The following is a 17602-nucleotide window of genomic DNA, read 5'->3' on the forward strand; positions in this document are numbered from 1 at the left end:
GACAGTTGTGTATACTGTGATACTTTACATGGGTCAGTGGTGGGCTTGGCAGTGCTGGGTTAAGGGTTGGATTCAATGGTGTTAAAGGTCTTTTCCAACCTAAATGATCCTTTGATTCTATCTTGTGCTTTAACCATTGCACATATTTTCCAGAGCACGAAGGCAGGGGGAAGAAGCAAGGTATTTAAACACGGGTTTCTTGGGTCAGCTGAGAGGCTAGCACCTAACTTCTTCAAAATGTTAAAGGCACGCTGTGGATTCTGGATTGTGTCTGCTCAGAATGTGCCCATATCAGTATCTTGGGACAGCCTAGAGTATCACCAAACAGGATGGGTTGTCTGTGTGTAGGCCATAGAGTTCTGAAGCTGGCTCAGCCTGTAACTCCTTAGCTGTTCTTATTCCCTTTTTTAGACACAGGTGATACATATGTGCTATATACGTATAACTGTCATGTATAATTTTCCATTTGTAGTCTTCATTTCTTCAAAATCTATCTTTTAACCATTCTGAAATAGATTAATATCTGGGCATTTAACAGGCTAGACTAACAAGCCCAGATGATTTAAATGCATTTAAGTAATATTTGTTGAGCTCCTTGCTTGTTCAAGGTCAATTCTGACCCTTTTGTCTTTTTTCCTGGTATTAATTGCATTAAGTATGGCAACCCAGTAGATTTGTGGTGAAGGTACACACAAAAAAAAGGAAGTATGAACATTAGCTTTGTCTCTGTATTCCTCTAGTTTTCCCCCAGGGTTGCACAGTGGACTTCTTTTTTCTTTCATCATCTTCTTGCTTTTAATGTACTTACAAAATTATTTCTTCTGGAGTTTGATGTGTCCCTTTCCAACTGTGTCTAATTTTGGCCCATTATACCATGTTCTGCTGTGGCATTCTTGCTTAGTAAATTGACCTCGTTTCCATTCCCTACATGCTGTGAGATCAACAGTGAGGTCCTAACTAAGACAATGTGGTCTTATTGTACAGTCCCCATTATTCCTTTGCAGGAGGCTTTGCACTCCATGTGGTCAGCATTGTTTATTTAAAGTACTGTGACAGTTGTTTTAACTCCTTTTTCTCTAGCACCATATTCTTCAGGATTCTTCCAAGTAATTCTGCATTTATGAAAGTATGACTACTTAAACCACATTTTTTAAAATTCAGTTGTCATTTCTTTCTTATTTCCTTTTTTCACAAACAAGCCTAATCTTTTATATTGCCATCAGTCATGAATTATCAGATCGTCATTTTGCCAGTTAAGTCAAAATGCCAATTGTCAGCTAAATCTTCCAAGTCCTCCTACGTACCGTTCATAGTTCTTGCATTAGTGTTCAGCCATCAAAGACTGAAATAAATGTACCACTTCCATCACATTATCCCCTTCTTTAACCCCTCCTTTTATAAATAAACTTACTTTGGCATCGGATCACAGAACAGGATTTGTTTGAATTTGATTTGCCCATACTCTTGGGCCATGTATATAAATGCAGCATTCATATTTCAGAGAAATTAGCAATTCTCTAGAGCATGTTCCTTTCCTCCACAAGGGCTGTTTTCAATTATTGCTTACCTACTGCCATATCTGTGAACCTTCTTGGGGCATCACCACATGGTGAAGATGACAAAGCCATTCTGCCTGTAGCACCTACTAAACCACCACTTCATGCCGTACCATAGTATTTGTCTGTCACTGCTGATAAAAATATCAACAATAGATCCCCATGTTCCATGATGATTCCTACAGCCTCCTTGTAACTTCTGATCCACTCAGTCTCATGTCTGGCAGTATTCTTAGAGTGAAGGTGGAGGGACATCATGAACAGTGACAGTGGTAGGTTTTACAGATATCACACCTACCAACACCTTCCTGAGGTTCATCACATGGTCTCTGCTGTCCTTGTTCCATTTCACGTGATGTAGATCAAGTCCATACTTGAGCATAAGGCTCTCTAAAGTGTTTGCCTTCAGAAAGTCAGTCACTAAAGTTGCTGCATCTTCAGATGCTCCATCTGCACTGTACAAGTATCACAAGTCAGTGGGATGCTGGTGTCCAGCACTGGAGAATTACATTTGTTACAAATTCAGGTTAAAAAACAGCAATGGTGTCTCTCCACACACGTAAATAAAATGTAATGTTTCCTCTGTGTGTTATAAATGCTGCTAAATTTTTCATTTGTAATATTTTGGAAGCTTTAATGCAGAAGCATCAAAATGTATTTTCTCATATCTTCCATCCTTTGCAGATAATTTCTTTTACATACCTTTGGGAAAGTATGTGAGTTATAGGTTTGTTCTTTCAACAAGATGAAATACTGAGTTAGTAGCAATTTTTAGAAAGTGTGTAAAAAATGAGTGGTACCAGGCACTTCATTTGGATGAATCTTCACTTGTTTGGTTGGTTTTGGTTTTGGTTGGTATTTTTATTGTAAGGCTGAGAGAATTGGGATGGTTGGGTCTGTAAGAAAGATGGGGACAAACTTCTTTGCCAGGCCCATTGCTATAGGGCTGAGGGGTAATAGTTTTAAACTGATGGATGGTTGATTTAGATTAGATATAAGGAAGAATGTGTTTTATGAAGAGGGTGGTAAAATACTAGAGCAGGCTGCCCATGGAGGTGGTAGGTGCCCCATCCTGGAAACTTTCAAGGTCCTTTTGGAGGAGGCACTGAGACATGTGATGGTGAATGTGTCCCTCTGATAGTTCAGTGTGTCCCTGCTCATTTGCAGAGGTGTTGGACTAGATGATCTCTAAAAGGTCCCTTCCAACTCAAACTGTTCTGTGATTCTAGTCAAATTGCATGATACTCACAAATAAGCTTTCACGTAAGAAATATGTTATATTACACAAGAACTGTACACAGTGGATCATTAGAAATTTTATAAATACATTAGGAGAACTTCGAATAATTCAAAAAAGATATAGAAATAATAGATTGACTAATTCCTTCTCTTCAAAGATTCTAGCCAAAATCAGATAACCTACTGGTACACGCCTATGCAGTAGTTACTGTGTATTTACTAAGCCACCAGGGTGCATCTTCAGGTTGAGCTAAAAAGATAATCCCTGCCTTATTTTCAGAAGAGAATTTTCAGTGAAACTTGGGGGGAAACAACCGAAGTTGTTTTCAGTAGTTGTTCTAGAAAGGTTACTCAGTTCATTTTGATAAGAGTGTTTGACATTTGCTTTCTAATGCAAATAGATGCTGGGTTTCAGCAGATATGTTTTGGGGTTGGGTGGTTTTTTGTTTGCTTTCAATAAAAAGAGGAACTTTCAAAAGCCATTGTGAATTCTGCATGAAAGTATTAATTAGAAAACATAATTCCAGCATTGTACTTTATCAGAAAAAACCAGAAATTTAAAGCCCAACAGAATAAAACATAAACTTTCCAAGAAATGTTTGTTGTTCCAGCTCATTAACACACTGTCTCTGTTGGACAGCATTTTTTAAATACCATAAAAATTAACAGTGTATTTAAGAACTGCTTTATTGGCATGTTTCTCCAAATTCTAATTTAGAGCTAGTGGTTAATTGTGCTGTCTCTATCATCAGAGCTTAGAGAAGAGAATATACTCCATGGCATCAAAATTTCCACTTTAACTTGTTGACTTAGGTGAAAATGCCTTCTCCAGGCAAAGTAAGAAAAGGTTTCAGTAGAGGTTTTTAGCTAACATTGTAGAAGGATGACCTCTTAGTCCTTCCAAGTTTAACAGAGCATGGAAGATGTCAGCCTTATTTCGCATGACTAGGGTATGGAGAAAAAGCAGAACACTTCTTTGTTAGTTGTGTTGTTTCTGATGGACTCTTTCAAAAGATGTGAAATTACTTGGGCTTTGTCTGTTCCAACTTATTGAAACTGTTTTTCACTGTGTAGAAATCTTTAAATGAACCAAAAATGGCTTAACGACTGAAATTCTTGTTAGTTTAGTTTGTGTAGTAGTGGTATCTGCTTTCTGCTTAGTGCTTTTTTCTTTCTATAACATCTTCAAAATTTCTGTTTCATACGCTTGATCTCCTTGGTCATTATGAGTTTCTTTAACGTTTTTGTCCTCATCTTTTTCTCTTTGAGCTTTAACTGGTTGAACAAATTCTTCCTGTTCCATTCCCAGCAAATGTTTTCTTTGATCTCAAATTCCTGAGCAAGTTTGGCAAAGTCACTGGGGCTCCACACTCTTTATTTCTTCAAATTTTAACAATGGTATCCATATGTGTACCAAGTCTAGATAATGACATCTACTTTCAGACATCCCTCTGTAATGTTTAAGCCTGAAATTATTCTTTCATGTCATGTTAAAATAGATCATTGTAACCTTCACCTCTAATTAATTAGTGTGTTTCCAGCTTCTGTATCATTAGATGCTCTTGCGTTTAGGTTTCAGTTGTTCCAGCTATGTAAATCTTCTGTGAGTTATGGGGTCTCTTTGAGCACAGGTCTAATTCCCTTAATTGAGAGGTCCTCCTCTGCCAGTTGATCAGCAGCAATGACTTCATGTTGAGTCAGTGACTTCATGCTGAGTTTGTTGTTATTCAATTTCTTAACCTGAGCATCTTTAACATCATCTTTTCAGTCTTGTGGACACAGTTCCCCAGTATTTGAAGCTGCTGCAGTTCATATCTAAAGTGGTCAGCACCATGTGCATCCGTTTTTTTATACAGTTCACAAATGGATGGTTATTCCATTGTTAGTTGATCTATAATACTTTTTCGTCTTATGTAACCAATCTAATTCTCCCTTTTTGCTATTCTTCCAGGAGTTTGTTTCCCTTTCCTTTTTCTTCTTTCACAGATACTTACTACTTGGCTTTTTGTATGGTCCACGAGAACAACAACCTTTACCCATGACCTTGTTAACATTTGCTTTCTGTTCTGAAGTTCCAGCCTGTACTTTTTTCTCAGGTGAACTAGCTCACATTTGAATTTGTTTGGACCCTTTTCTGGCATTTAGCTTGGGGTTCACAGTTTCTTTTTGAAACTTTGTGAGAAATTTGCACCCAGAAACTTGGCACTTTTTTCCAAAGTATATTAGCCAACAAAAATAACAGGTGAGGTAACTCTTCCTGAACAGCAGGCTTTTCTCCTGTCCTTACAACAACAGGGTTACAATGAAGCTAATACTGTTCTTCTTGTATTCACATGGTAATAAAACCTGGCAGTCTTTACAATGCTCTTCATTTATCCAGTCTGGTGAAATAGCTCAATCACACTTGGCTGCAGTTTCATATTATGTTTAATGCAATCTGATAGTGGATTGCTACTGACAAGTGGCAATCTCCTTCCACCTATTGTGGTACATTGCTGCTTTGCATGAAATCTAATAGTCGTGTGACCTTAGAATAAGTTGGATAATTTTGCTCATTTAACAGAAAATTATTGTCCACAAATCATTATTTTCCTATGAGATCTTTTGATCTGGATAGTGATACAGCTACACTGTTTGCCCTCAGCTTAGCTATGGAGTTTAAGGGGGTCCATACCTTTCAGACACAGCCTGCAGTTAAATGTGGTTAAATATAATAATATAAGGATTTCATGTCTTTATGACTTTTCTGCTAAATACTACCAGGATTAGAGACAAAATCTTGAATTTAATGAAGATTGGAGTAGAACCTATGTTGACATATGGGTGTTTCCATTTCATCTCCTTTTATGTTGAAACTTATGGTAGCTTCAACACCTTTCTTAGAGGAACAGAATTGTTTATTTAGTACTTTGTGATTATTTTCTTTATAACTTTGCATCTGATCTTTCCAGAAAACTGTGTGAGTGCTGGTTTTGACCATATACTGATTTATTTGTTCAGGTGCAAGAGGCACTGGTATTTAACAATCTCACTTTAATGTATTAATTCTGGAATTTAAATATTTCTGGCAAAGTTCATTTGTGCAGTGAGAAGATAATGTGTCACGGTAGTTTGATTTATTCAATAAGTACATGTTCTTTATGGCCTTTCTCACCTCACTGGTTTTATCTTCTTGCTGCTTCTGCTGCATGTTTCACTGTTTCTTTCCAGTTTTTCTCTAGTTTCAGCATTAGTCATAGCCTACCTGTAACTAATATGCATGTGTTCCATAACCCAGATCATAAGATATATGGAAACGTTACTTATCCAACCCACTTAAATCCAAATTCTGTGACATGTTGGCAAAACAGTGCCATATAGCAGGAAAGCACAGGCAGCAGCACTGTAGGTTCATACCCTGCTGAGGAACTCTATACCATGCACATATTATTTTCTTGCTGTAATCAAACTCCTTTAGCATTGCCTGTTTTTCAGAGTCCAGGCTAATTGCTGTTTCTCTGGTTACTTCTTCACATCTTTTTGCTTTACTCCTCTGCGGTAATAGTGGGACAGGATGTCGACTAGGTTATGAGTGAATTAGCAAAGACTGCTCAAAATAGGGTGTGTGTTATCAGTGAAACATAGAGCTCAGCAAGGGAACTACATCAAAATATCATTCAATGTTTCTGGCATGCCTGTGTCTTTCTGGCTCCTGTTTGAAACAGGCACCGAGAGCTAGGGGATATTACTTAGCTAAAACATCTGTTAATATGCTGGAAAATGTGCTGGATTTTACTGCTAGATTACAAATAGTGTTGTCAAACATTTATCTCTTACTAACCTTGAAGGATGTAAAATAGTGAGTGTGAAATAGTGAGTGTTTGTTACCTCTTCTGCTCTCTTTTTCGTTTGCTAATTTGTTTTTACTGTCTATTTATTATGCTAGAGGTGATACTCACTGCTAATTTGTTTCATATAATTACTTTTTTCAATTATTAGAATTCTTTCAGTAACAGACACATCCTCACAAACCTGAAATGTACATTAAGTTTTATGGTAGAAGACAGCTCAATAGTTGGATTGCTTTTAAAAATTATTGTAGAAAATATTGTGATTAAGACTTTTAATGTTGTCTTATTGAATATTTGACAGATGTAGAAAATACAAATAATTCTAATGTTCTTTCTCAGTTTTTGCTTTTGATGTCTATAAAATTCAGTAGAGCTGTTTTCAGTTTCAGTGCTGAGTTTACATCAGTTCTTTTGTCAAGGATGCCTTTCATCCACTCCTCGGCCAATACAGCTTATTAGCTAACATGAGTATTAGGTTTATTTAGAAACAGCAAAGTTACTGCCTTAATTGCATTTAATTAATTTGTTTTGTACCATATTGTAGGCAGATGCACAAGTACAATAATGATCTTGATTTTTGATTGTGTACAATGCCTCTAGACATAGTCTCAAGACAGGGCCATGATTAAAGCACATCAATCAGTTGTAAACTGAGTTATCATCAGTAACACTTATGACTAAAGAGAGCACATTGATGCTGGATTAGTTCACTTCCATTTACAGTAACGACTGTCATGAAAATGCTCTTTTAGTAGTAGTCATTTTCTGTTCTCCCCACTGCCTACACTTCCCCCATTTCCCCTAATTGAAACTGTGTTTTGATGTAATCTTAGCTGACGCTGTTTCTGACACTATCTTCTGCTACCGTCGGCTTATTTTCTAGATGGGAAGCGATGGAGTTTTGCGCCTCAGTAGCTCCGCTCTAAATAACGAGTTCTTCGCATATGCGGCACAAGGGTGGAAACAGCGATTGGCAGAAGGTAACTCTCTGCTTGCTCTCAGCTTTGCCCAAGGTTAATTGTTTTTATGAAGAATATCTCTTTTTCTACATTTGAGAAATACTTTTAGAACAGAAACTGTAATAGACCAGTAATTCAGCAAAAGAAAAATTGCTGATTCCATTTTGAATTTAGAGTACATTTTTGCAGCTTGCTGTGGCAGCTTATTTTGACAGTTTTTAAAAAAAGCCAAGTATTTTCATTACTGTCAGCCTTGAAAACATGAATGCATGCAACTAAATCCTGCCAATATATGTTTGAAATACTGATGTTATGTGATAAATTAAACCCTTCTATGTCACTCTCCCTTTTGGTTTTCATTATTTCCATTTGGCATTGTTGGATGACTATATCAGAAATCACTGTACGTCATCATTTATCTGCAGTTTATAATTACGCATATTAAGCTAACCCTTGACAACTTTTATTCAATATGTTAGTACTTGTTTTTCAGGAGAATTTACACCAGAAATGCAGTTGCGCATCAGACAAGAGATTGAAAAGGAGAAGAAAACAGAACCTTGGAAAGAAAAGTTCTTTGAAAGGTTTTATGGTGAAAAGTAAGTACTAAAGCAAATAGAAGGATTTTTTTATATTTTCTTTTAGGAGGACGTGAAAATACAATTCTGTGCTTCACATAGCACGGTCATATGCTGTAAAACTTAATAAAGCAGTTATCAAGAGCAGTCATTCCCCAATATAAGAAGTTGTGGGTAGAATTATAGTCACATGTCTGCACTTGCATTACAATTGCATTTTTAGAGTCATAACTCATCCATAAAAATTCATTCAAAGAGAGCTAAAAACCCAAGCATGTGAATATTTTTTTTAATTATCTTTCAAAAGATAGCATTAGGGCAATTCCTCTCTCATGCAAAATATAAATACAGCTCCTGCAGATGAAAAGACCAGTAGCACTATTTCTGTTATATGGTTTTATTTGTTTTATTTTTTCTAAGCTAATTGCAAAGTTTCTGAAATCACATAGAGTTGGGCTTTTTTTGACAGAGGTAGCCCATTGGCCTAAGAACATGACACAGAAGAAATGTTAGCTAGAGACAAATCAGTAACAATAACTCATCTAATTTTAGAAGTGATATGCAAAGAATAACTAAATACCTTCAGTTGAGTAAAACTAAATATAGTATCACTCCAGGTGCACAACTGGGCTGAGTCAGCACAATTTCATTGATGATGATACAGAGATGGCATTCTTCAGCAGCTGAAGATTCAGTTCTTATCTTCATTTATTTAAAAAACCAGAATTTAAGGAGATTCACATCTTCTTAAAATCCAAGAATTTTCCTTTTAGAAATTATTTTAAAAATTAATTCATCAATACGTAGAGTTATATATCTGTTTTTAAAAATACTAGGAATTTATTATAAAGTATAAACTAGCTATTTAAAAGTTACTGACTTTCTCTTTTTATTTTCAAGTAGTTTTTAATTATATCACTGAACCACAGAATGGATAAATTTGGAAGGGACCACAGTGGTTCATCTGGTCCAAGCTCCCTGCTTAAACAGGGTCATCCTAGAGCACATGGCACAGGATTGCATCCAGACAGTTCTCCAGTGAGGAGACTTCGCAGTGTGAGACTTCACAACCTCTCTGGGCAATCTGTTCCAGTCCATGGTCACTGCACAGTAAAGAAGTTGTTCTTCATGTTCTGGTGGAATTTCCTGTGCCTCAGTTTCTGCCCTTTGCCTCTTGTCCTATTGCTTGGCACCACCAAGAAGAGGCTGACCCCATCCTCTTGACACCTTCCCTTTAGGTACTTATAGACATTGATAAAGTCTTCTCACTTGTCTCTTCCCAAGGCTGAACAGGCCCAGCTCCCTCAGCTGTCCTCATCACAGAGATGCTCCAGTCCCTTCATCATCTTTACTGCACTTCACTGGAGCCATTACAGGAGCTCCATGTCTCTCTTGTACTGGGAACTGGACACAGCCCAGACCTGGACACAGCACTCCAGATGTGCCTCACCAGGGCTGAGTGAGGGGCAGGATTGATCTGCTGGCAATGCTGTTCCTGAGGCAGCCCAGGACACCATTGGCCTTCCTGGCCACCAGGACACACTGCTGGCTCATGGACAGCTTGTTGTCCACCAGAACCTCCAAGTCCTTCTCCACAGAGCTGCTTCCCAGAAGGTCAGCCCCAGCCTGTGCTGGTGCAGGGCTTATTCCTCCCCAGTGCAGGACCCTGCATTTACCTTCATTGAACCTCAGACAGTTCTCTGCCAATCCCTCCCACCTGTCAAGGTCCCTCTGAAGGGCTGCACAGGCTCTGGGGTATCAGCCACTCCTCCCAGCTTTGTGTCATCAGTGAACTTGCTGAGGAGGCTCCTTCTTCTGGGTGCAGTATTGAACCTTGGGGGACACCACTAGTGACAGGCCTCCACATACACCTTGTGCCACCGATCACAGTCCTGTGGGATCTGCCATTCAGTCAGTTCTCAGTCTACCTACTGTCTACTCAATCAAATTTATGCATAATACTTAGCAGAAAAAACTGTGCAATGGGAGCCATCATCACATAAGTTGTCTTAGTTTTGCTGTGAGATGTTTTTCATTTAAGAAATTCCAGGGCACAGGGAACCCTTCATGTAAGTGATTGTCTTAAAGATTAACTAAAATGTTTCTGCAGTAACATTACTATTTCTCACAATCTGCTGCCTTGGACCACTGGGAAATGTAGTGAAAACAAGGCAAGAAATGGACATTTCTTGTATTTTATCTTTCTGGGTGCTTTCCCCCAGTGTGCGTACTTTTTCTACAGCACTTAAACTTAACATATAATGGAAATTCTAGGCTCTTAATATGCCAGACTTTCTTATTGTAAAGTGCTTAATTTCTTACTAAACAGTTTTTGGTCCAGGTGTTGATCCTTTTAGTATCAAAAAAGTACTATTTAGGTTTTCAGATAAAGAGCATACTGGCTTTTTATTATGCATGTCAAGAGAAGAATCAGTGACTAACCTTTCATGGAGGAAAGGGCTGTGTAAAATACTGGTATAAGGCCTTCCACAAGAAGTAGAAGTTTATTACGAGCAATGCAGGAGTTCCTCAGTCAAAAATGACTGTCACATGCACAGAGAATGATGCTCATAATTCTGCAGAGCCAGCAGTCCTGCTGTGCTGGTTGAATGTTGAATACTACAGTGGTTGGCAGATAATTGCTCAGTCTGTGATGATACATGTCATTTGGCTTCATAGGTTTCTGACATCAACATTGTTATGCAAAATGTCATATAGTGAATCTGGTCCCCCCGCTCCCCTGTCCCCTGCTTGCAATGTTTCACTTACATTCTTCTGCTTGGCTGTTATGTAGGCAGATCTACTTTGCTGACTTACGTTCTTTTTCTCATTGTTTCCTGACTGAATGGTAGCTTTTGCTGCAGCTTCCACCTTGTGTTGGTTCATGGGGCAGTCCTGTGCATGGCCAGGAGTTGGACTCAATGATCCTTGTGGATTCTTTTCAACTCAGGATATCCTGTGATTCTCTCACCTTTTTTCACTTTGATTTTTAAACTAGCTTTCAGTATGATTGGGCTGTGTCTCTTCTCAGCTAAGTTGATTTGACTGAACTTGCAGAATTTGTAAGCTTCCCTGAGCTGTTTCTCACATGCACTGGCTGTAAAATGAATCTGTGTCGCAGGCTAACTTGCTCACTTTAAAATCAGAGTAGTCTTTTTGTTCTGACTTAGGCAAATTTGATCTTCTAATATTCCATAAGTAAATTCAAGTTTTGCCTTCTACGTGAAGAAGGACCATTAATAGATGCAGAGTCTTTGTAAACATTTTTATACACTCCACAGTTGATGGCAATCAAAGACTTTAGAATGCTTTTTCCCTGTTAGCTATAAGCATTGCATCTTGTGTTTGCTCTTATCTGTACCCAGGCTGTTTATCGTGGGACTGTCAGTTGTAGTTTACTTCCATCTATTTTTGTTCTTTTTCCACTTCCTCATGTTTGTTCATTTTTCCTTCAAAATACAAAGACTTATTCTGCAGTCATTTATCCAGGATCAGCTGATTCATATTGCCAGAAATCCACATTCTTCTGGCTTGTTGCTCCAAGATTGCAAAGCTTATACTCTATTATGTCAATATATTATTTCTTTTCCCACTTCTGAGAGTTACACATCAGGATAGTACTATCTGCTAGATCAAAGCTTTAATTTTGGGTAGACCTCCTCTAAATTTTATTGCTGACCTAATCCTTTTCTTACTTTGTTTTTTTCCCCCCAGTACTACTTATCACAGCACTAAAATATCAGCATTCATATATCCTTCAGTAGCTGTTTGGGTTTTTTTATTGGATGACTGAGTGCCCTTCATTTACCAGTTGAATCCTGTCCTTAGCACTTTCACTGAAGGCTGCTTGGTGCTGTGCTCATATTTTTGTGTTGTTTTACAAACTTTGGGTGTCTTTTTTTCTAAGGAAGAATACAGATCAGCTGTTTATTTTACAATCTGAGGTTGCCTTAAACATGCTGATCTTGAGCCTTCTTCTTTAGAAAGCCTTTTTCTTTACTGCAATTTATTCTTCAATATGGTAGTATTTCCAATGTTGAAAAAAACTATTACAATTCAGTACATATTCTGCTGGCCTTAATCTGCTTTATCTTTTCTTACAGTTCTTTATCTTCAATATGTTACTAGAATGTGTGTATTTGTCTAGTGTCCATGTGACAGTTTCATTCACCTTTATCCTGTTCTTCATTCCTTTGCTGATTTTCAATCCATAAAGATAACCATCAGGTAATATCTTTTTATGATGTAAGCCAGCTAGAGAAAATAGACCATTGATTCAGTTTTCTGTAATGGAGTGGATTTGTTTTCCCGTCTCATTTTCCTGAGATAACTTTTGCTCCTTAACACAAGGAATTTTAGAGGGAGCTCCTCCCCTAAACCTAGGTAAACTAAACTTTATTCACCTAAACTTAGACTGTGTGGGGAATTTATAATCTATATTGAAGAATGACACATCTTCCAAAATGCATTCAGTGTGGGAAATGTGAATTTGCTGCTTTGAATTGCTCTCTAGAGGATCCTTCCTCAGCATATTGATGGCATAGGGAGACTTTATTCATGTTAAGTGTCTAGTAGTAGGCAATACTAATAATTAAATGTGCTTTTTAGGATGACAATTCCAGGCTGGGTTGGTTTTGGTGGGTTTTGTTTGTTGCTTTGGGGGCTTTTTGTGTGTATAGCTCTCACTGTAATACATCTATTCAGTACTTTTAAAATGCACATCCACCGATTTTGGTTTTTTGCCTGTTCTGTTTCTTATGAACAGGCCTTTGTGGTCTCTGTATCCTCTGGCTAGACAGTGACAAGCAATTTTGCTTTCATGGCTTCTGAGTATCTTTTATGCTTGCTTGTTTCCATTTTATTCTTTATTTTCTGATTAAAATGATAACAGAGATCTGTTTATTAGATTAGAAGATCCTTAAGACCGTGAAATTTCTTTTCAGGCCTCCCACCAAGCTTTTGTGTATTTTCTACTATTACGGAATTGCTGAGGCATAAAGTCTACTCAGAAAATCTTACTGAAGATGCTGAATGCCTGTACTCCCACTTAGAAGGCCTTAGAAGGAAATGAGGATGTCAGAGCACATACATTTTTTTTATAATAACCTTTTTCTTTATCTCTGGGCTTTAGTTTTGTTTTGGGCTTTTTTGTGAATTTTTTAATTCTGCTGAAGTAATAAAACTTTATTTAAACTAGTATTTTCAGGATCAAAGGTAAAAAAAATCTTCAGAAGAATACATAGTCTGCATGGTTCCTTTGCACTTATCCCTGAGAATGAAGGCATAGATTATAAATATGTATCTTTTAGCTCCTTAAGAGTGTTAAACTTCTGTCATATTACTGGCTGTGTTGACCCTGAAAGCAGGTGAAGGAGGGAAAAGGGATTTCCTTTACAATTGTTACTGCTAGAAGAGGACATTGTTGTGCATTTCTTCTGCAATGGATGCTGTACTGGTCTTGCAGTATTGTGCTGGTAGTAAGAAAAAAAAAACAAAACCAACAAACTAAAAACCAAAACTAAACAAATAAAAACCAAGCAGGAATGTAAACAGAGTGTGAATAGTGGTGAATCTGTAGCTTGCTTTTTTGTTTCATTCAAGTGTCAAATAGTTAAGTACTGAATAATAGATTACTTATTTTAAAAATATTCATGGTTTTTAACACTTGTAAGAAAATCTCAGTAGTTATGTTTCCAAAATACATAAAACTGTATATAAATGAGTTGGCCACAACTTCAGCAAGCCACTATTTTTAACTAGAAAACATGTATTTTTTGTAAATAAAAGACATGGGTGAGGAAGATCATCCTATTCTCGTATCCTTTATGTGATGAAAATACCTATTTTAATTTGTGTTTTTCTTTAGATTGGGAATGTCAAGAGGAGAATCAATGAAGCTCACTGCAGTGCAGAAGAATGATGAAAATGAAAGAAAATCTTTGTGCCGATCTTCTGGCACACCTGGTCCTTCTAAGCAAGCAACCTTTGAGGATCAAGAGGAGAAAGGTGCTAAAATTCCACCTGTACCAGAGAGAGATTATAGTCCATCTCACAATAGTATGGAGCAGGTTTCTCTCAAGGATCTAGCAGCAGATTCTGAGGATATACTGATACCTGAAGAGTCAGTCATTCAGGAGGAAATTGCTGAAGAGGTCGAGACAAGTATTTGTGAATGCCAAGAGGAGAACCATAAGCCAGAACATGAGTTTTCTGAGGAGTCTGTAAGTCCAGCTGGCACAAATGAGGAAACAGAGGCAGTACAGCTTGCAGACAGCACTGAGTCCTGTGTCATGATGAATGATGTAACTGATACCGTATCTCACATTGAAATTAAAGTAGAGTTGAAGTCAGAATGCCCTCAGGAGGAGATGTCAGTTGTGATAGATCAGCTGGAGGATTGCATATCACCAGCACGATCAGCTTCATCCACAAACTCTGTCAGCGGTACTGCTGAGAAGGATTCTGAGTCTGCAAAAGAGCTAATTGTGCCAGAAATGCAAAGTGCTGCTCTGGAAGGCTCCTTGTTCACTGGGGGAGGCATTGCAGTGGATATGGAGCTTCAGAGCGACCCTGAGGAGCAGCTGTCTGAGAATGCTTGCATTTCTGAAACTTCCTTTTCCTCTGGAAGTCCAGAAGTTTGTATTGCCTCTCCTGGAGGAGACACTCAGTCAACTTCAGAGGAGCCCTGTACTCCAGCGTCTCTTGAAACAGCTTGCTCATCTGAAGTGTCCAGTACTGAAAACATTGAAGGTGATATTCAGCAAAAGGCCGCTGATGAAATCTTGCACACACCCTTAGTGTCGGAAATCTCTCCAATGTCCACCTCACCTGTAACCTCAGAAGGATCTCTGATGTCAAATTTACCTTTAACATCAGAGGCATCACCAGCTTCTAATTTACCTTTAACATCAGAAACATCTCCAATGTCTGATTTGCCTTTAACATCAGAAACATCTTCAGTATCTTCTGTTCTTCTAACTTCTGAAACATTTGTGACAAATAGTTTGCCTCTTCCATCAGAGATATCTCCAGTTTCTAATTCCCCAAGGAGTGAAAGACTTACTCTGCAACAAAGAAAATCACCATGTTTGTTGGAAGACTCCCTTCCCACTCTGAAAGAAGAAAGCTCTGTCATTCCTAAAGTGGTTCAAGAAGAGAATCTTGTTCAGCCAAAACAACTTCCGAGTGCCCCTGAAAATATGAAAGTTGGTCCACTAACAATTATACCTGATAGTTCAGTATTGGAAGAGTCCCACAGCAAAAGCCTCAGTCATCAGCCATGTAAGTCACATTCAGAAACTGAGAAATCCTACATTGCATCCATCCCAGAACACACTTCTCCAGAGGTGATCAAAAATAAAAATCACAGTGTTCAGCAAAGAGGTGACAAGAAAAGTACACTCTTGCCCTCAGAGGTATCTGTCTTATCAGAAGGATCACTTGGCAAAAATAGTGAATTGCTTCCATCAAAGCCACATGATAAACTATATACCTCATCTCTAGAAAAAGCTACGTTCTCTGAAGTGTGCAGAAGTAAGTCTCACAAGCTAACAGTCAGCACCCAAAGTCGTCTAGAGAGTTCACATTCTTCCAAGTCATTAGAACCCACAAAGTCACCGGAAGCAAGAAATGAAAGTAGAGACCCAGAGATCCCAAAGAGGAAAACAGCAGAACAGCACAGTTTTGGAATCTGTAAAGAGAAGAGAGCTAGAATAGATGATGATCAGCCTAACCGTAATGGTTCATCAACGAATCCATCTGATAAAGAACAGCCACCCAGAGAGGAACCCCGAGTTCCACCCCTTAAGGTAAAGTAATGAATAAACAGGGTGGCTTGGAAACAAAAAGTTTATCTCCCTCTATGAACTGCATACAGGCACAGTGCATGGTGTGGTTTTTGTGGATGTATATGGGCTGTTAGTACTGATGGTTTTGCTGTACTATAACATTTCTGCCATGCCAAATTACTTCTGATACAAATGTATCTACTGTTGTTCAGTAAGGGTCTTTGCTCAGAAATTGATTCTGTGTGTGGGAAAGCTTTCCAGAATCTGCGGCTTAATCTAATTCAAGATCTTCCCCATCAGTCACACACAGTACTTGTTTTTCTAATTGTCCATCTGTATTTTTTGCTTGTTCTCTGTGGATGTCTTCTCCAACAAGCATGAATAATAAATGTTATCATAACCAATAGAAAAAACAGCCAGCACCTTAATCCAGCAAGAGAACCAAGAGTCAGAATAGTTGAAGGTCCCTTTGCAAGCCCAGGGCTTGGGGTAGGCTGAAATATAAGAGTTCCCTTTAGAATTACCTGGAATCAGAGACCTATCAGGGGGAAGTATCTGACTGATATATGCTTAGATTCCTTTGTTAATGGCAAAGCAAAAGGTAAAAAAACCACACCACCTAAGCAAACACTTCTTGTCTATCATTCTGCTATATAAGAAAGTTGAAATGTATTTCAGTTGAAAAGGTTGGTTTTTTTCCATAACAGAGAGTTCTATAGATTTAGTTATATATAGGCTCAGTGTTTTGACCCTTTTAATTTTGTACTTGATGACATCAGCCAAGTTTTAAGATCCAATTTGCTGCATTTAAGCCATTGACTTTGTAATACTAGTTCCTGATTATTCAGAAATGCCCTTTTCTGCATTTATTTTTAACTGCTGCAGTCACTGAACATTGTTAATATGGCCGGGAGGGCAAATAGACTAACTGCTTTAATCATTAGTGCAGAAGCATATTTCAGCTAATTTATTTTTAAAAGCAGTGATGCAATTGGAAGTTAGCCCTGCTCTGAGTCTAGTGATACTCTTTCATATTTGGAAGGTGTCTATCTAGCCTAATAAATTCTAATAACTCTCTAAGCATAAAGGAAAATAAATCACTAGGGAATTAAAAAAGGTCATTACTATAATAAAAATAACCAAGCACTTAGAGCTCTAGGAGTTCTGCAAAGTGGAAACTGAAAAGAATTGCTGCTGAAACAGAAAGCAAAATGTTTTGAAGAACTTTGGGCAGCCCATTCTAGTATATTTTTTGTGTAACAAATATTTGGCTCTTGTATCATCTCACCAACAAACCCCTATCCTTTGTAATTAAAAGAAGAGAAAGGACCCCAGTTCTTCTAAATCATTCTGCTGTATGGCTGTCACTTCCCATCATATCTTATGACTACTTTTTCTACAAATACTACCTAGTTTTCTTCTCAGTTCCTTTCAGAAGACAAGTCATAGCATTAACCACTAAGTCCGATTACTATGGACAGCCAGTAGACATATGTCCATTTTTAGAAATTGAGGGGTTTTTTGCCAACCTTGGGGTATTCTGAGAGAGTGTATGAGTTACAAAGAGGTTCCAAGACTTTTAATCCTGAAAAAAGATATGCCTAATTAGAAACATCCTAATAATTCCAGTGATTTTACAGGTTATTATTTTGC

General features: G+C 37.9%; 1 protein-coding gene across 3 annotated transcripts in view; it reads left to right on the plus strand.

Moving 5' to 3' along the window:
* Window positions 1-17602, plus strand: part of ASXL3 (ASXL transcriptional regulator 3) — a 127217-nt gene that overhangs the window by 100211 nt on the left and 9404 nt on the right. For all 3 annotated transcript variants that reach the window (XM_085052768.1, XM_085052767.1, XM_085052766.1), the window contains 3 exons: window positions 7509-7605; window positions 8078-8183; window positions 14029-15970. In XM_085052768.1, coding sequence (XP_084908894.1) covers window positions 7509-7605; window positions 8078-8183; window positions 14029-15970 — 2145 coding nt within the window. The remainder of the gene's footprint in view (window positions 1-7508; window positions 7606-8077; window positions 8184-14028; window positions 15971-17602) is intronic.

The sequence above is a fragment of the Lichenostomus cassidix genome, chromosome 2 (genome assembly GCF_008360975.1).
Source record: "Lichenostomus cassidix isolate B80296 chromosome 2, HeHo_3.0, whole genome shotgun sequence".
NCBI classification, from domain to species: domain Eukaryota; kingdom Metazoa; phylum Chordata; class Aves; order Passeriformes; family Meliphagidae; genus Lichenostomus; species Lichenostomus cassidix.